This window comes from Suricata suricatta, chromosome 3, assembly GCF_006229205.1.
Source record: "Suricata suricatta isolate VVHF042 chromosome 3, meerkat_22Aug2017_6uvM2_HiC, whole genome shotgun sequence".
NCBI lineage: Eukaryota > Metazoa > Chordata > Mammalia > Carnivora > Herpestidae > Suricata > Suricata suricatta.
The window spans coordinates 142,786,474-142,806,701 of NC_043702.1; the positions used below are offsets into that span (position 1 = coordinate 142,786,474).

General features: G+C 40.3%; 1 protein-coding gene and 1 long non-coding RNA gene across 20 annotated transcripts in view; one reads left to right on the forward strand and one right to left on the reverse strand.

Moving 5' to 3' along the window:
• LOC115288247 overlaps window positions 1-2,081 on the forward strand; it is an 85,016-nt gene extending 82,935 nt beyond the window's left edge. For 5 of the 9 annotated variants that reach the window (XR_003906899.1, XR_003906896.1, XR_003906900.1 and 2 more), the window contains one exon: window positions 1,868-2,081. This is a non-coding gene — a long non-coding RNA (uncharacterized LOC115288247). Of the gene's footprint in view, window positions 1-772; window positions 860-1,093; window positions 1,156-1,867 lie in introns of all 9 variants that reach the window. The other 4 variants (XR_003906901.1, XR_003906903.1, XR_003906902.1 and 1 more) reach the window with 4 other exon arrangements.
• CR2 (complement C3d receptor 2) overlaps window positions 1-20,228 on the reverse strand; it is a 33,868-nt gene that overhangs the window by 11,963 nt on the left and 1,677 nt on the right. For 3 of the 11 annotated variants that reach the window (XM_029935357.1, XM_029935354.1, XM_029935355.1), the window contains exons 2-21: window positions 14,475-14,654; window positions 13,069-13,168; window positions 12,566-12,651; window positions 11,584-11,982; window positions 10,481-10,657; window positions 10,296-10,398; window positions 9,560-9,645; window positions 7,989-8,378; window positions 6,331-6,519; window positions 6,147-6,246; window positions 5,823-5,905; window positions 4,909-5,316; window positions 4,172-4,348; window positions 4,002-4,092; window positions 3,623-3,699; window positions 2,303-2,710; window positions 1,536-1,712; window positions 1,374-1,461; window positions 939-1,021; window positions 55-447 (exon numbers count right to left, since the gene is read on the reverse strand). In XM_029935357.1, coding sequence (XP_029791217.1) covers window positions 55-447; window positions 939-1,021; window positions 1,374-1,461; window positions 1,536-1,712; window positions 2,303-2,710; window positions 3,623-3,699; window positions 4,002-4,092; window positions 4,172-4,348; window positions 4,909-5,316; window positions 5,823-5,905; window positions 6,147-6,246; window positions 6,331-6,519; window positions 7,989-8,378; window positions 9,560-9,645; window positions 10,296-10,398; window positions 10,481-10,657; window positions 11,584-11,982; window positions 12,566-12,651; window positions 13,069-13,168; window positions 14,475-14,654 — 3,795 coding nt within the window. The other 8 variants (XM_029935356.1, XM_029935359.1, XM_029935360.1 and 5 more) reach the window with 8 other exon arrangements.

Here is a 20,228-nt window from a genome sequence, read left to right on the forward strand (position 1 = left end):
CCCTTTCCTTTATTCTATGCAACACCCAATATGTAATTCCTTAAAATATCTTACCCATTTTGATACAAGTTGGTACACCTGGCACCCACTGGTTATTGGTATGACACCTAATCACGTGACTGCCATTCATGACGAAGCCGGGATTGCAGGCAACATAGACTATGTCGTTGTGGGAATACGAAGAATGAGTTTTGTTTAGCTCATATCCATGTTTAACTTCTGGGTTAGGGCAGTGAGTCACAGGAGGAGGTTTGAAGCACTGGGGGATAGGTCGACTCCAGGATCCTTGTCCTTTAGAATCACTTAGGCATCGTATGCTTTTCTCTCCCAGAAGGGAGAATCCCTGGTCACACTCATAAGAGACTTCATCTCCGTATAGAAAGTCTTTTGCCATCACACCTCTGTGCTGTCCATGGTCAATCACAGGTGGAGGTGGGCAGTGAACAGCTGTAGAAGAGAGTTAGAAAATTCCACTTCAGCTGCACAGTCTTCATTCAGGCACAAATGAAAGTAGGCGACTGTAGGTTTTGCACATAACTATAAAATGATTTAGATTTTAGAACCCAGGTTATATTTTCCTTAAAACAGTTTTATTAAATTCTCTACATGACTAATACATCATACTCATTCCAAACAATTTCAGAAAACACATCGAAGTATCAAGAAAGGAATAAATACAGCTATGTCACCAGGGACAAGAAATCTAGGCCATATACATGTTTTGTTAAATCTGGAGCAGATATATGGCAAATACTCAGTTCCTACTTGACAGCTTTGTTTCCCAGGGTCAGTGCCCATCAAACACTGAAAGATTGGCCTTATCTTACGCACACTGAGACAGAACACAAGGACTACTGAGGTAGGTACCGGCTGGTTCCTCAGTGGCCTGCCCTCTCTAACCCCCAACGGCCCCTCCGACAACTTTTTTGCTAACTTACCTTTACAAAGTGGAATCTTTTGGAACCAAACCCTATTCTCAGGGTCTTGACACTTCCGATAAGCATGTCCAGTGAACCGATACCTAGAGAGAGACTGTAATGGATTTCCTCTTCCTGGTATCATATCTCTGCAACCTTTCTTCCTCAAATCACAGATATAGGTGCATTTCTAAAGAAGAACTTCGGGAGACAGGAGCTAAAACTCTTGGCTCTCCAGGTACGAAAACTACTTTGAACAGAGTTTGCCACAGCACAATCCTTTCCATGTCAAGAAAGGACTGAAAAGTCAGAGATGTTAGACCTTTAGAACGTCACATTCTCTGTGAGTGTGACAATGAGGGACCTCTAAACGGAGACATCGGGACAAGTTGAGGATAGAATTAATGCATAAAACCAGTGGAGACCCCTTCTAAGCGTGGACCCTCTTATACTCACCCCTCTTGACAGGACGTATTAACTAGTACCACGTGTGAATCAACGGGAGGCTCTTGAAGATCTTCTCTCATAGGTTGACACAGTGCTTCTAGAAGAGCAAAGACTGAGTTACGTACACATGCCCAATATCACAGAGAAAGACAACTCTGGAACTGAAAGTACCTTCACACCGAGGGGCAGAAGGACTCCAATTTCCTGAAGGCATACAGTGGATGGATTTGTTTCCCACAAGCAAGTAGCCAGGGTCACAGGTGTAGTGTACAGTCATCCCAGAGACAAAAAGGTCCCTACTTCCACCTGTATGCCGACCATGCTGGAGCTGAAAAGGTGGCTGGCAGCCTGAAGAGAAAACTCCCCACATAAATACCAACGAAAAAAGGAATTTATACATGAGAACACATAGTATACATCATTTGATGGCAGACGATCTGAAACCTTTAGCCAAAGGTCATGAAGCTCTAATTCATCACTGAATGCTTTCTTCTCTTTTGCAGGAACAAGTCACCTTTAAGAAGGTCAGGAAACAGATGCTTAACTACAGAAAAAACTGATGGTTGCCAGAGGGGAGGTGGGGGGGGTTGAATAGGTGGCGGGGATTAAGGAGGGCACTCTAGATGGGCACCTGGTGTTGTGTCACTAAATTCTACATGTGAAACTAATATTATACTGTATATCATCTAACTGGAATTTAAATAAAAACTTGGAAAAGCTAAAAAGGTTCTCTCATTACCTACTCTGAATACATCACAGATCCAAGGGGGCATTTACATGAAGAGCATATAAAAACACATAGAACATTCCATCCCAGAATGGAAGAAATAGGATTATCTGTGCACGCTTGCCTTTTTCCATGACTCCCAGTTTTGGGTTGGAGACCATAAACAAGAATAAACAAATAAAGACCTCATGTTACTCCACCGAGTCTTTACCTTTTTCACAAACTGGTATTTCAGGATCCCAGGTGTCATTGGCTTTGCAACGAATCTCACTGCTGCCCTTCAAAGTAAATCCATCATTACACTTGAATGTCACACTGTCATTGTAGAAATATGGGGCTTCCTTGCCAGATATCTTGTATCCATTTGCAATGTGGACAGGTGAACACTGAACAGCAGGGAGGAAAAGTTTACAGACAGGGGCAGGACCACTCCAGATGCCCTTCTTTTGGTCATTGCTCATACAACGGATGGTGCTCTCTCCAATGAGGTTGAATTTCACGCCGCTCTCGGGCCCAGGGTTACACGTATAGGTGACTGTGGTTCCATATGGAACTTTCTTTGAGGTACCCCCTGTGTGTTTCCCATTGTAGATCATAGGAGGTGATGGGCAGGTGATTTCTGGGGAGAGAAGAATTTACTGTAGAATTCTGTTCCAGTATTAGACATCAAAGAAGAGAAATAAAGCTTGTGACAAACCTGTTGTTATCAGGTTTCCTGGAGGATATGGATGAGTTTTGATTGTAAAAGTTACACCAAAGCTCGTTCTGTATGTAAAATCTGATTTAAACAGATGTCATAGTAAAGATTTTTGTAATGGAAATTTTTGTTTAAGGTGAACATGTACATCAATAACAACATGTTATGAGGCAGTAAGGCACAATAGTAAATTAGTTACTAAAATCATTGTGTTTTAAACTCACTAATAGGTGAATAAAAGACACAGGGGAGTAGAATTAAGCTTTTTTGAGTATCATCTTTGTGCTGATGTGATATGATAAGCTACCCAAGAATTACTATCAGTTGAGCATCTATTTTGACAGGCAATTTTTTCATCTATGAAGCAGGCATAGTACCACCTAATTCTAATAATGTGGAAGTCTGCAGTCTTAGGTTAACTTTACAGATAAGAGTCTAGCATTTCAGAGAAGTTACATAAATTGCCCAAAGTCCAATCAAGCAATAGCAACAGGATCTGGGTTCAGATCCCACACTATTCCCCTTTCTCTCCACTGCACTATAGTGTCCCCCTATTAAGGATGGTGGATCATATACTCACTGTCCTCATTATTCTTATTCTCCTCAATCACAAAAGAGACTCAGAAACTGAATAGGTTTACATTAATGGTCATGCTCTGAAGTAGAAAGAGGGGACGGCAGAAAGACAGCAAGACTGCACAACTAGAAGTGCTTACAAGTGAATTGAAGTGAATCTAATATTCTTATTCCAGTAACAGGGTTTCAAGCAAAAATCTCCTGGGAAATGCATAGAGCTCACATTGTTTCAGGTCCTCCATAATGTCTGCTGCTCACCTTCACACAGACGACGCTCCATAAACCAAGGAACCACACCTCGACACAACTGATAAACGCTCCCACCTAACCGGTACCTAGAGACAAAGAGTCACGTCATGTTGCCATCCAGTGACTGTTAAGCTAAGCAAGAGCTACTGGCTCAAAGCAGACTCATCACTTTTAGGATTAGAAACAATAGGAACAAAAATGCAGCCAGCATCAACACCATCCATCCACCCATCGCATGGACAGACTTTCCAGGCACCAAACAAGAGCACAGTCAGCTCTTCTGCAAACGTGTGACAGGGGAGGGTCTTTGAGATCAAGGCTTGTGACAGAGCTTGCAGTGTGCACTGATAAGCCGGACCTAGTTCAGGCTGAGACAGCCTTCACTCACCCTTCATCGCAAGCAGCAGTAACAGCTGGTCTAATAAATTGATGCTGGGGTTTTGTAAAGACTTGATTTTCTATAGGTTCACACTCTGCCTCTAAGAAAAGAGATATGGATGAGAAATCAACTCAAGGAAATCTCAAGACCACAAAACATCTGCATTCAAAGCCTGGCACCTTTGCATTCGGGGGCAGTGGGTGTCCACACCCCATCAGAGGTACAATTAATGGATTTTTCTCCCACTAGCACGTAGCCAGGGTCACAGCTGTACTTTATGGATGTTCCTGGGTCAAAGCGGACCGTGGGTCTATCTTCCTTTTGCCCATTGAGGATTTCAGGAGGGGCTTGGCACCCTAAAGGAAAAGAAAAAAACTTTTCTTACATAAAAAAACCCGAAAGAAACAGCCAAAAAATGACCATGAATGCTACAATTCCACTCTGGTGGCAGTTATATGGGGTAGAAGTCATCTGTGAAGCCCAGTTTTGGGTAATTTTAGATCAATGGTTCTCCATTTTTTTCTGCACTTAGTTCAGTTTCCATTTGGTGCTCTAACTGCTTCCTATCTCTTCGTTTCTTAAGGAACTATCTTATAGATGTTTCATGGGTATATTTCTGGGGTAAGGGCTTTGCTAACTTCTCTTTAAAAAAAGAATTGCTATTGAGACAAACAAGCATTTTCCCCCTTAGAGAAGTGAGCACCATAGTGTTTTTTTCTCCCAAGGATACTTTCACAAAATGAAACAATGGTGGGGGGATGATGTTAAGAAAACCTATATAATTTATATACACTATGCTTAGTACAGCTGAGGGGACTAGAAGCTGGGAAAGGCCCTGCTTAACTCTATAACCCCATCTTTTAACTCTTCAAAAAGATGAGTCAGTAACAGCTTTTCTGAGTATTGAAACACCCACCCTTTTCACAGACAGGCACCAATGGCTCCCATGCACCTTGGCCGTTACATCGGATCTCCTTGCTGCCCTTCATGGTGAAGCCAAATGTGCAAGCAAATACCACTGTGTCATTATAGGAATATCGCTCTTTCTGTTTGGATGATATATGGCCTCTTAGGATCTGGGGAGGTGGACACTGAATGGCAGAACTAGAAAGTTCACAGTGTGGGGCATGACCACTCCAGACTCCAGTCTTCTCACTATTGGCGGTACAACGAATTGTTTTCTCCCCAATAAGGTTGAAGCTCACTCCTTTCTCTGGGTCTGGGTCACAAGTATATGTGACCATGCTTCCATATGGAATGTTCCTTGAAGTGCTGCCTGTATGTCTTCCATTGGAAATAGAAGGAGGTGGCCCACAAAGAATTTCTAGAGAAATTAGAGAGAAATAATGACAAGATTGCAGCTGTACAGCAAACAAAGAATGCCTCAGATGTTGCTTGACACTGTGGTCCCATCCAAGGTTCTGGGACAGTGATACTTGAATCTGTAATGTATCCATTAGGACCGATAGCAATATAATTTTAAAAGCACAATTCAGAGCTTTATTTTTAACTATCTCTATTAGCATGATCCTTTTATTTCATCTACTGAATATACAATCTTCTTTATATGCCTGGCCTGGCTGGCAAGTCTACATAGTTTCCAGAGAAAGAAAAGCCTAGGAAGCCTGTTTTACTTGAGTAGGCAGAGAATAAAGGGGGGCTGAAGGATGATTCAGGGAAGGACATATCCCTTTGAAAGGTCTACATGGACCTTTGCTCCATGAGATTCTGTATAGTAATGAGTAAACCCAATGCTTTTAAGTTAAGCTGAGAGTGAGGCGCTCTGTTCAAGGACAAGAGAACAAGCTGCAAACCAGTTTTCAAACATACGTTCGCACACCGGCATCCTCGTCCAAGACGCACGCTGTCCGGCAATTACACACTGACTAGAAGGCTGGCCTTGTAACCGATACCTGGAGAGAGAAGGTGGTCGTTCAGGACTATTAAGGAGTTGGTGCTACAGCACCCACTTAAAACCCAAGACAAATGCACTTAGTTGACATGTACCAACTCCTTTAATCAACATTTTCTCTCACAGCCTTGCTCACGCTAGGCTGTCCCTGGGTCCTCACGGAGGAGCCCGGTTCCGGTGTCCCAGTCGCACCGCAGCCCTATGCCAAATGAATCAAATCTCCAGGCGCTGCAGACACTCACCCTTCATTACACGTAAAGTCCACACTTCCACCAACCCGAAGACTTGAAGGGCCCTTTATCTGACCATTGAGAAATGGTCCTGGAGGTTCACACTGTGCCTCTAAGGAAGTAAGCCAAAGGTGAGCAAAGCATGACAAATAACAGAACAGCCCAAATTCTTAAAATTGGTTGCAAATTTAAGTACCTTTACACCTGGGAAGAGCAGTGCTCCACTTTCCTGACGACAAACACTGAATGGTCTTTTCTCCAACAAGCAAGTAACCAGGTTCACAGCTGTAAGTCACAGACAATCCTGGGGCAAAGGATCCAACCGTTTCTCCTGTGTGATATCCATTGGCAATCTTGGGAGGCGATGGACACTCCTGTGGGAAATCTTCACACACACACACACACACACACACATTAGGAAAAAAGGCTTTCAGAGGATACATCCTTCACAACCGAGCCTTTGACCTAGTGCATAGATCCAAATACATGACATGGGATCTACAGTAACCAGTCATCATTAATTTTTAACTCAGTCTTTTCAAGATCAGACAGGTATGGGTTAAGTGGTTATAGCACAAATGGTACTTTATTTTTCATTTGTAGTTACAATTTATGTATTACATTTGCCTTGTGAAAAATTTCAATTACCAAAAGAAGTTCCTTTTCACTCACACTATCCTCCTATACCTAGCCTATTCTCTGCTCCAAAAGTAGCATGCTGTCATTTAGGGGGTCATTCTCCCAGACATTAGTAATGTAGCTTTTGGGGATCCTATATATGATACATATTTACACACATACCTGTGTAGGTATGTATACTTAATATGTATTACTCTATGCCTTCTCTCTGCCTCGTATCTATCTGTATAGATCCATCTAAATCTTTCTCAGATCAAGGGAGACTACTGAATACTGAAAATGAACCATGGACTGAAGGGGGAGGGGGAGGGGGAGGGAGGGGGTGATGGTCATGGTGGGGGCACTTGTGGGGAGAAGCACTGGGTGTTATATGGAAACCAATTTGAAAATAAACTATTAAAAATACATCTTTCTAAAGGCTTGTTTTCCATGGTCACCCTATTTTGTGACTATAGTAAGATCTTACCTACCTCCATACAGATAGATCCGTATTTTTCCAATGAGTCGACAGCATTCTCAAGTCAATTGATTTAGAATTGATCAATACTGTTCTTTATTAAGAAAATAGCTAGTTTTTGTCAAGTATTGCCAGTCTGTTTAATTGTAGAACTGAACTTCAGCTTTAGGTTTTGGCAGTGACATAAACCAAACCAGATGAAAAGAAAATTAATAACTTACGGTGGTCCATATTTTCAAAGTCATTTGATTTGAAATGCAATGGACTAGTAGGTGACTTAGACAATAGTGGATCCAGAAAAATATCTAAAGACCACAGATAATGGGGCATCATTTCTGCCAGACTATCCTAACAGCTATTCAAAGATGAGTTTCAAATTCATTGGGTATACCTTGCTATCAGATGCCACATTTCTTCTCAATTTGACAGTAACCCAGATACATAGTTTAAAATCATCTAATTCCCACATCCCTACCAACTCTGGCCCCATTTTTCTGAGATTTATTCCACTCAATTATTAGGTATGTTCACAGTTACATCTTCCCCTTATTTTTTGCTGTATGGATGGTTGTTGAATGAACATTTATATCCCTCCAGGATGAAGGAAAAGACAGAAACCCTAATTTCATCCTCTTCCCTTCCTTCCACCCCCACCATTCACATATCCACACTGTTCTTCCTTCAAAATAAAAACTTGATCTGCACAGAAATGCAAGGCTCCAGCCTCCCTTCTTAGCATTGTGTTGGTTTTTACTTACCACTCTCGCAGATGGGTAGTGGTGTTGGCCCCCAGGTTTTATTTGCTTGGCACCAAACAGATTTGTTTCCTTTCATGGTGAAGTTGGTATTACAGGTAAATGTCACAGAGTCACCATGTCTGTATGGTGGTCTAGATTTTTTATCTCTGTATCCCCCTGGTACTCTGGGCTCAGAGCAAAGAGCATATTTATTATAGTATTCACATACAGGGGCAGCTTTATCCCAGATTGCCTTCACTTGGTCTTTACTTATACAAAAAATCATTCTTTCTCCAATGAGGCGGAAGGTACCAGAACAGGTGTACCTTATCACAGTGTTAAGAGGTATGGGACCAGAAGAATAACTATTCCAACCATTTTTGATAGAAGGAGGAGGGTCACAAAAAATTCCTGAAAAAGTAGACAAAGAAATATATGATCATACTGATCCTGACAACGAAAAGATCTAAATGTAGTTAAAGATCTAAATACAGGTCATGTCATTTTTTTTCCCAGAAACAGATATTTGTATAATTTATTTCTTACTCATAGTCTCTGTTTACCCCAACCTCGTAAGTTACCTTTCTCCCAATCTGCAGCAAACAAATCAACTGGTCTATAAGTACCATCCTGACCAAACAGTAACAATGAAACAGAACATATTGAATAGTTCTGAACCTCATCAATTTTAATGGTGAAATAAAAGGCAAACAGCACATGAAAATAATCTTAATCACATGTTAATCATATGTCAGGAGGCACCATGCACTAATGAATTTTGGACTCAAGAGACCTGGTTTCAAATCCCCACTGTCATCAATAGCGGTGTGACCTTAGGCAAGTCTTACTTAACCTCTGTAAACCTCAGTTTCTGACTTGATAGTATAATTCAAGCTACTTCATAAGGTTACAAGAAGAATCCAGTGAGATAGAAGTACCTAAAAATGGCAAGCATAATACCTGCAGCATACTAATAATTCAATGCCTGTTTCAGACACACAACTGAGGCCACGAGTGGTGAGAACACATTCTGTTTTGCTAGTGAAGGTACTGCAGACTCACCACAGATCATTTGTCATCCTTTGATGCTGGACTCCTTTGAAAAAGCCACAGAAAGTGATCAGAGGTTTTGAACAATGACCTCATATCCTTTATTTACTTGTCCTAATGCACACGAAGGATATGGTTGTTTATAGCTGTGTTGATATATGCACACCTTTCCTGAATGAGTCTCAGAAGGAAGGGAAAATTGCTAACTCTCACAACTTATGGCTGATTTCCATTTATCTCCCGAGAGTTGCTCATCTGTAGAACTGATGTAAGAAGACATAGCCAAACCATTTCAGCACATTGGTGCTACTCAGTTTCAGTAGAGGGAACTTGCAAACCATTTGTCTTTATACATATAGAATACCTCATACAATATGTAGTCAAATAAATTTGGCTTTGGTCTGCCTCCTAGAACATAGAGAAGACTGGCATACATACATTCAAAGCACACATAAGAAGATGTTATAATTGATAAATGCATGGGAATATACCAAAAATCAAGAGGCAAGATCCATATTTGATTATTTTTGTTTTCTACTCACGTTCACAGACAGGAAACTTATTATTCCAGAGTACTCTCGTTCCTTCTAAGACACACTGACTAGAAGATTGGCCATTTAATCGGTACCTTAAACAATAAGGGGTAGCAAATCATCACCAGAACAAATTAGTTCTTGGCTGCATGGAATTAATCACTTATCTCAAGTATGTGGTATTAAGGGCCTCTTTTTAAAAAATTACTTCTGACTTAAGGAAAAAGTCCCAAGTTTGTGAATCAGTTCAGCTATGTGATGACTTCAGACCAGGTAAAAACAGAAGGGGAAAAAAATCCTAACAATCATATTCTCTTTTTGAATTCTCCCTTTCCTCTTTGGCATCCAAATATCAAGATTCTCTTTACCATTTAGAGGTAAAAAACCTCAGCTCTTAGTGAAGAAAACATCAAAGACCTTGTTCCCTAAGATCACTCCAAAGAACCCCTCATAGTGAACCCCCATTATTCTCCATAATAGGAGCCTTAATTTCTGACCTTTAATTTTGCTCTTTCAAATGATGAAAGGACAATTTCTAGCTCTCTTTGGCTATGCACAATATACACAGTTGGAGAAAATCAACAGTATTTGCTTAATAATGGAATTATTAGTCATATAAGGTAAAGAAGATACGAGAAAAAATCAGAAAGAGCAAACCAAAATTCAACCACCTTTAGAGATTATTCTTTGCGATGCTTAGCTATATATCATAAGCTCAAGTCAGGCCTTCTCACCTCACACTCACCCCTTATCACAAGCAAATGAAACCTCTGCCCCAAGCTTGAGATTAGGAGGGACCACCACACGGCCATTGAGAAGTTGGTTCGGAATGTCATCACATGATTTTGCTAGGGAAAAAGAGACAAGGCTGGCACATGGAGAGTCAGGAAACAGTTGAGCTTCCTGAAGATCGAATAGAGATTTAGGCACCTTCACATTCAGGGGCTGTATGGCTCCAGGTTCCCAAGGATGTACACTGAATAGGGTTAGTTCCAATGAGGGTATAGCCAGGGTCACAGCCGTAGGACACTTCCTGTCCAATTGGAAAGAATTCTTTATCCAAGATGGCATAACTACCATGACTGATAGGTGGAGGTGGTAGACACCCTGAGAAAAGAACAGGACCAGAGGCCTTTTATTCCTGAAATAAGAACTTTCTCCTCTACAACCAAAACCAACTTGGGGTTTGCAGGAGTGGAATGAAGGTGGCCATGTCTACTCTCCTAAGTGGAAGGCAGAGATTCCTTTGGGTGGGGTGGAGGTGGAGTGGAACTAACATGCATTACTTTTTTAGATATAAATGAACAATGAAACGATCTGATTTCCCTATCTTGATCTATGCTGGAAAACATTATACCCATTCATCATTTTCCATTTTATTTAACTAAAAAGGTCTCATATATTCTCTCATTAATCATGTTGTAGCCATGTAGCCACTTATTTCTTCCTGCTGTTCCCAAACCAGGTTGATGAAGTTCCTGAGCCTTTTGGGAGGGGCTCCCAGTATTGTCAAGTGTTTAGTAAGTCAGACATTTCTTAATAAGAATAAGGGAGAAAGGCAGAATGGGGAAGTGACTCAATCTTAATTCTAGCCTTATTCCGTAAAGGCCACATTTTTCAATATGAGCATGTATAATGTCTACAGTATTTTTAATCAAATTCTGACATCAGTCAATTTCTCTATTGGCATGGCCAATAGGATTGAAAGTTTATTTTATCCTCATTTAAATAGAATCTAATCGTTTGTGTTCTGGAAAAAAAATCTCTGATTATTGGCTCTGCTTTTAGTTGCTTTTCAAAGCGTCTTCTAATTTGCTCTACATTAATGCACATCTAGTAATGTTCCAGAATGTAGTAAACGTCCTACTTTTTCAACATTTAGATATTACTTTCAAAGTATACCTTTAAATTCTTTAACCAGGATCCCAACTCCATATACTATCTTTCCCCTTCTCTTGTCATAGGTACCACATATCCAGTTCTCTAAAAGTTTCATTTTGTTTCTAGATCCCCAAAGTTTCAACCCAACTCACCCTTAAAGCACCTTGGCAGTGGTGGATTCCATTTGCTGTTTGCTTGGCACCGTACTATGTTGCTGCCTTTCATGGTAAAGCCAGGCTTACACCTAAACATTACAGTATCATTTAAAGAAAATGAACGTCCAAATCCAGATTCCATAATTCCGTTTTCAACTTCTGGAATTGGGCAATTGACTAAAGCAATACACTGAGGGGGAGGGCCACTCCAGATGCCAACTCGATTGTCTTTGCTGGTACAATATATGGACTTCTCACCCACGAGGTCAAACAACTTTTTTCCAGTCTTTCCAACGTGGCACTTATAAGTCACCACCATTCCATAGTAAAAGTCCTCTCTACTGGTGCTGTAAAACTGCCCATTGGAGATGGCTGGGGGTGGCGCACAAGGAATCACTTTTGGGGGGTGGTGGGAAAAAAGAGAAGGCATTTAAATGTTGTACCTTCTTGAAATCTTGTCTTCACTCTTGCAAACCAAACTTCAATTTAGCCAACAATTAACCCAGATTGTTAAAATTCTATATCCCCATCTCAAAGATGATTCTAAATAGGAAGGAGCAAGGTAGGAACATTCATGGAACTGGCCTGAGGGAAACTTAAAAACAAAAACAAAAACTATGATCTGATCTGGTCACCAGTCATCCCTTTCACCCCAAAGTACAGATCAAGTGTTCTGGGAGACACCCAGGATGGCTGACATTCTGCATAGAATAAAGACAGCAGTGTGTAATCTCAGTGTATTTTAGATTCGAGCACTTACTCACTATGAAATAACTTATCCTCTAAGAATAGTAATCAAAGGAACGTGTGGTGGGATTGGGAGATATGGAAGAAGATAAACCATGGCTCTGTGCCCAGAGCTACCCAAATCAAGTGGAACTCTCCTGGATACTTATTTTGATGTGTAGATGCCCAATTTCCCTCTAGAAGGGGGCAAGAGGAACTGCATAGGGTATGATAAAGGGACCGTTTTACTCACATTCACAAAAAGGCATGTCCTTATCCCAGATTACAGCATTATCTGAGATAATACATGTAGCAGATGAATCACCAATGAGTCGATATCTAAAGACAAAGAGATGAGTGATCATCTCCCAGCTAGATGTACATTTTAGGAAAGCTTAGTTCTTCCTCTACTGAAGGAATGGAAAAGAATAGATTATCAGGTAAGACAAGTAATGGTGATAAACTAAGGACTCATACAAAAAATTCAACAATCTAAAGCCAAATGAAATTTGGCTCCTGGTTAGTAATGCTGGAGATTTAAAATTGGAAGAAGAGTAGCCCAAATTCCTTTCTCTTCTAGTGGGGAATCTTGAAGTGTTGTCTCTGGAGCAGATCAGGGTGGCAATTCTCTTTTTGCTTATCTATTTTTAAGGGTAAGTGGCAATTACTTGGAACTCTTTTGGAAAACTGATGGTTTATGGTTGAAACCACTGTTCTAATGCCCATGTATTCTGGTGATGTCTCCTGCCAACTTACCCTTTATCACAAGAAAATGTAATTGTTGACCCAAACAGGATACCCGTGGGTATGAGGATAGAGCCATGGAGGAGTTCTCCAGGACTCCTACATGGTTTACCTATAATGGAAAACAGAACAGAATTTGGGACTGGAATTTGGGGGATGTTCTGTGTTTTACATTAGGTACCAACCTGAATGGACTTGCCAACTAGCCTACTTATACTAATTCAAAGACATTTTTGACATTTACAAAACTTCTGTCCTCCGAAGGATCAGTCAACTCCAGAATACTATTTGCTTAAAGCATGTACTCTCTATTTCTGAGCATGGATGCAAACACTATTTGCAGTCAACCATAATTTATAATCTCTATTTCCCCTTTTTATATTTTGTCAGTTGATGGCATCATCTACCAAGTCTGTGGCTGGAAAAAACCTCATAGTCATCATTTCCTTTCTGTAACTCATTCTCTACCTACTGCTCTTCATTCAACTGGTTACCAAATTTTAGTGACCTAAAACCTCTCTCCAAATCAACTATTTGGTTATTGCTGTAATCTCTCATTGCATCATTAAGTAACAGAATTTACCTTTCTATCTTTGGTCTCTATTGGTCTAGTACTTCTTCTATAGCACTGCAGACATTAACATTCAGAAGCCCAAATGTGGCCATGCCTCTCCCTACATTGAAAAACTTACAATGACTTACCACTGTTTATTGGGAAAAAAATGCATGGCCCATCACAATTAAGCTTCAATCCACTTAATTAACTATTATTCCCCACTATGTACCTTATACTCCAGCCACATTGAATTTTTCTATTTTCCAAAGACCTCTTGTTCTTTCATAGCTCTACACTTTTGAAAATGCTATTTCCTCTACCTGTAATGCCTAGATTTCCCTAATTCTCCAAGACACTGTTCATTATTTACTTCCTTACAAAACTTTGTATCTATAAGTAAATTACAGCATAGTACAACATGATGTGCTTATTTAAAAGTCAATCTTTACAGCTAACATAGCAGCTCCTCAAAGACAAAGACTAGCTAACTTTTATGTGTATCCCCAGTCGCATCATCTAGCCTAATGTTTCACTCCTAGTGGTTACTAAAAAATATTTCTTGAATTGAATGGCATAAGAATGAGGTGACACTTGTGTTCCTTGTGCACTAACTTCTAAGCTCACTCAACACAGTATAGAGACCATAGAACCAAGTTGTGGAGATTACAGAATTAACAGGGCTGGCCAGCTGTGATGATTTAACCCCTATGCCCAATATTCTTAGGAGCAAAAGAAACATGGAGAACCCAAGAGTCTCCCTTCATTTGAAATCATTTAGTAATTTGCTGGGTTTTCACCTTGAAAATAATAGTTTATCTCATAGAGATACACTGATAGACCCAAAGATGCCTCTATTACTCACGTTTACATGGTTGCTGAGGATCTGACCAATTGGAGGTGTTTAGGCAGATGATAGAGAATGACATCCTGCTATACCCAGGAAGGCATTCATATTTCAAAGATGTCCCAACAGCAAACTCAGACTGATCACTCTGAATTTTAGGCTTAGCAAAATCATACCTCGGCATGAATTTACACTGACCTAGAGACAAAGACCACAGGAATGTCAAAACTAGGAAAGGGTAACACTTCTACTCTGCTTCTTTTGGTCATCAACTATCCTGACAAATTTGATCTTCAGGAAGTAAACCTAAAATAGGGCAACATTTTCTGGGACAAAGAACAAATCTTGCAGTATGGGTGCATATACAGAGATATAAGCTCAGAAGTTCAAAGACTTTTTAGGATGGATGAAGAGGGAGAGCTTGAGCAAATAAATTTTTGCAAAATTCCACAAAGACCCTGGAGTTGTTGCATCTTCTTACAGACTCTTACAGACTTCTTATCAGCCCATGTATGATCTTCTAAACTTTAATGAATTAACATTACTGTTAATCATTAAACCTTTAGATCCCAGCAAGATGAAAATATGTTTAATTCCTCATTATTCTATTCCATTAACCTAATAGTGTAATATGCCCCCTAGAAGACCACAGTAAATACTTCTGATGGGTACTAGATAAAAGAAACTAGTCATTTTTAAATAGTTTCCTGTGATTTAAAATATGATGATGATTAATGAAACAAATATTAACATAGGAGATGGTAAGAAACTGTAACACCCATATACTTAAGGATGTATCTGGAAAAGTCATTTTTCTATGAAAAGTTCTATGAAAGAGAGCTCAAGTTTCGATGCCAGAATGGCAGTATATTTGAATACCAAGTTTATAAATCTCTTTCAAACAAGTTTGAGACAGGTACAGTTGCAAGTTGAAGATTTAACATGACCTAAATGACACAAAGGCAAACATAGAGCTCCCAAGGGCACAGCTTTTCCGTCATAGACAGGGTCTAAGAACAGCCATCACAGTTGGGACCCAGATCACTGTAGGTCTTCTCCTAGTTCTCTCAGCTCCTTTGAGTTTCTTCATTAACCCCCACAAAGATCTCTGAGTGCACACCTGCACAAAAGAGCAAGACTCTATAGGGAAAGTAAAGGTTTGACTTCAACGAACACCAACTTCATGATCCTGGTATTGCTTGTATGTACCAAGTCCTCCTAATCAAATGACTGAATCTAAAATTACATATAACACCAATCTGACAATAAACTATTATAAAAAAATAAAAAATAAAATTACATAACATGAATAAGGTCAACACCAAATAATTCTCTACAAGCTGGAAAGTCCATTTAAAGTTGTAATAATCAGTAGCAATGACATGGACCAAAATGGAACTGAGACTTAAAAGCTTCAAGGGCAGAATATTTTATAACACGATCTTCTGAGGTGAAAGGAGGGAAGAATTATACTTTCTAAATGAGAAATACTGAGGAAAATCTTATCCCCAATAAGAAGACTCGAGGACCCTGTCTCTTCTGGGGGACAAGAGTTCTTATTTGTAATGAATTGCCAAACATCTGGGTCACAAAAAGAATTTCCATCAATCATGATCTCTTCCATCTGAGAAAAAAGGTTAGTTCACAAGCCATTAAGTAAGAAGACTTATTAAGGGTCACTGTACTCTCTTTACATCTTTCTATAATCAGGAGGCAAAAATCAGCGTAGATCATGACTGGATCTAAAATAGATGATAGTAGTAAGACACCAACATATGCATTCTTCAAACGGTGGCAAAGCTGGCAAAGAAGTTTCTGGAGAGCAGGGATACATTTAACTCTTTATTTGGGCCCAAGTGGCGTTACCTAGAATTGCTTAGAAATCCATTTGAAATGAAGGAAGAATATATATAAGATAATTTAAAAAACCAGAAAATTAGATCAGAAGGCAGATAGGAAATTTATTATTGAGAATAAGAATTATTATAATCAAACACTTTAGCACTGGGTTTGATTTTTTAAAAAATGTTTATTTACTTTGAGACAGAGAATGCACACACCTGTGTGCACACTGTGGGAGGGACAGAAAGAGAGGGAGAGAGAGAATCCACGTGGGCAGCGTGGAGCCTGATGCCGGGCTCAAACTCATGAAGTGTGAGATCATGATCTGAGTCAAAACCAAAAGTCAGACGCTTAACTGACTGAGCCACCCAGGCACCCATGATCAGTTTTGAATGACAGTTATGCATATTAACCAATGTGCTGTTCTAGACACAGGAGACACACCAGTGAACATTAGGAACAAGGTTCTCAAACCTCACCAAATTTATATTCCAATAGAGGGAGACAGACAGGTAGTACCGGTAAATAAATGGTATGTAAAGAAAATAAATGGCACGAGTGTCAAAATGTAATGTGCCAGAAGGAAGAGGGGACAGAGAGGGCTATGATGACTTAGGAAGGCCTATGAAGATAGACATTTGAGTTATGATTGGAGGAGGAGCTAGCCAGGTAAAGCACAGAGTGCATTTTAGGCAGAGGTCTAACCCAGGGACGGATTTGCTATACTTTAGGGATAGACAGAAGGCCAAGTATGGCTCTAATGCAGTGTTCACAGCAAAGTGTTAGGAGGTCAAGTTAGAAAGTTCAGCGGGAGGGCTCATATTAGGCTTCTTAGGCCATAGTAAGAAGTCTTGATGCTCACCTAAGTGGAAGTTACCAGAGAGTTCAAGCAGGAGAGTCCCATGACCTGATTTACCTCTTATAATGAATAGCCTTGCAAGTGAGTGGAGAATGAACTGGATTTTTATTTTTGGAAGCAGTAAGTACAATCTGGAGACTATTACAGTAGTTCAGACAAAAAAAAAAACTTGGACCATAGGAAGACAGTGAGAAGTGGATAAGTTTGGAATATATTTCAGAAGTAGGATTTAGAACAATAACTTTTTGTTGCATTAGATATGGGGGAAAGGAAATGGCACGATTCAATAATGCCTCCTAGGATGGGAAGATGAGAAAGCGCCAGTGTGTGCGTGCATGTGTGTGTGTGTGTGTGTGTGTGTGTGTGTGTGTGTGTGTGTGTTGTGGAGTGTGTGTAGAGTTGGTTCCATGTTAGTCTTGGTATATTTCACACACTCATTGGGCATCCAGATGGAGATGCAGGAGGGCAGTTGGATATACAAACTTTCTATTCAGGAGAGAGCTCAAGACTACAGGTAATAAATGAGCCATCAACATATAAATAGTAGTTAAATCCATGAGACTGGATGAGATCTCTTAGGAAAAAGGAGTGGAGAAAAACAGGAGGCTCAGGGCTAAGCCCCCAAACTTGATAATATTTAGAGATAGGGCAAAAGAAACCAAGACCAACCAGAGAGGTACAGAAAAGAAAATTGAGAAGAGTACCCTGTTTTGGAAGATGAGAATGAAAACTGTTTCAAGAGAGAAGAAGTAGTCAGCTTTTGCTGAAAGACTGAGAAAGAGGATAGAAAAATGGCCATTGGATCTGTCAGCATGAAGGTCAGCAGTAACCTTATAGAGAGTAGCTTCAGGAGAATGTGGGGGAAGGAGCCTCGAGTGGGTGAAGGAGATAAAGACATGTGAGCAAGTAGTCGATGAGAAGTTTCGCTGAGGAGGAAGAGAAGTGGGCCAGGAGTTTCCCTGGGCCCAGAGAAGTCCCCCGCCCACTCCAATCAAGAAAGCCTGGGAGCATATTTAACTGCTGGTGGGAATGATCCAACAGGGAAATACAAATAGGTGATATGAGATGGGTATCTGCAGAAGTCAAGTCCTTACACAGGCAAGAGGGGATGGAATGCAACCCTAATTCTGAAAGAGGAGCGGACTCTTGACAGGAGAAAGGATACCTTTTCCATTGTTGCAGCAGGAAAAAGAATGTTCTTACTGAACTCCTTGCTAAGTGCTGGTGTGAGGGATTCATCAGGCAGGAAGAGAGATAGACTGTTTTCATGAAACTTGTATTTCAATGAGAGAACAAACAACCCAGTGAAAAAATAAATAAGAAGGTTTCATAGGATGATAGATAGGTGCTCTGTGGAAAATAGAACATGGTTGTGTGATAGAGCATGACCTGGGGTGCAGACTACTTCCGATGAGAGTCAGAGAAGGGTGACAGTGGAGCGGAGACCTGGGTGTCGAAGAGACAGGCAACGGATGATATGGAGGAAGAGCATTTCAGCGGAAGGAGCCCCTAGTGCCAAAGCTAAACAAAGGTGACTGTGTTCAAGGAACAAAAAGAGGGCCAGTGTGGCTGGAACAGAGGGAGTGAGGGAGGAGAACAGAGGATTTCAGAGACAGACAGAGATCTGTAGTCAAGGTTAAAGAGCATGGATTTGTTCTAATGTGATTGGAAGCCCTTGGCAGGTTTCAAGCAGGGGAAAGAATCTGATCTCAGATGGAGGTAGATGATTGGTAAATAAGGGAATTCCTACTTAATGATTTAATGATTTTGTTTTTTAAGTTGTCAATCGAGGCAAGAGTGAATTTTAAGAGTGCAGGAAATTAGAATTGGTTTTTGCAAATAGACAAAAAGGAGAAAAGTGGGAAAACACTCTAAGAAGGGAATCCGCTTCCCATATGACTTTACTCATTGCAGTGCTCTCTACAGATATTTGCTTCAGAATCTTCCAGAGTGCTTGTTCAACTCAGCTTCCAGGGCCATCCCCCCAACCTATGAATCTCTGAAGAATGAAATGGAACCCAGGAATTTGTAAAAAAGTCACTTCCTCAAAAAGTTAAAGATAGAACTACCATATAATCCAGCAATTCCACCTTTGGGAATATATTGAAAGGAAATGAAAACACAAACTTAAAAAGATCTGCACCCCCATTTTCATTGCAGCATTATTTACAATAGCCAAGACATGGAAACCCCTTAAGTATCCATCAACAGATGGATGGATTAAGAAGTTGTGTCATATACATACACAATAGAATAGTATTCAGCCATTAAAAATGATGAAATCCTACCATTTGTGACAACATGGATGGACCTTGAAGGCATTATGTAAGTGAAGTTACACAGAGAAAGACAAATACTGTATGATCTCACTTATGTGTGGACTCTAAAAATGACAAACAAACAAAACCCAAAGAGCCACACCAAATTCACAGAGGAAGAGCTCAGGCTGGTGGCTACCAGAGGTGGGACTGGGGGAGGGCAAACTGTAAGAAGGTGGTCAAAAGGTACAAACTTCTAGTTCTAAGGTAATAAGTACTAGGAGATAATATCTGGCATGCTGATTCTAGTGAATTCTAGTGAATACAGGAGAGTTAAGAGAATGGATCCTAAGCATTCTCCTCCCAAGGAGAACTCTTTCTTTCCTTCTTATTGTATCTCAGTGAGCTGACGCCTGTTAACTAACCACAACGGCGGTACTCATTTCATGGTATCTGTAAAGGAAATCATCATGGCATATTCCTTAAACGTTTACAGTGATGTGGGTCAATTATTTCTCAAAAAAACTGGAAAAATCACGAAATTTTGTAAAAGGTACCTCAAGAGTTTCTCAAGCATGCTCAAGGCCAGGAACTGGCCATGAGCTAAGGAATGGTCTGGGGAACGGACACAGTAGAAGCAAAAGTCAGGAGGGGTGTGTAGGCAAAGCACCAGCAAAGGACCATGGTGGGGGGGGAAGGGGCAGTCAGGCAATACGATGGACAGCAGAAGCAATGGGGAATCATGTTTAGATGAGATCCAGTAACAAAAAGCTTGAAAGGCTGAAGGTATTAGATTTTTTTTTTAATCCCATA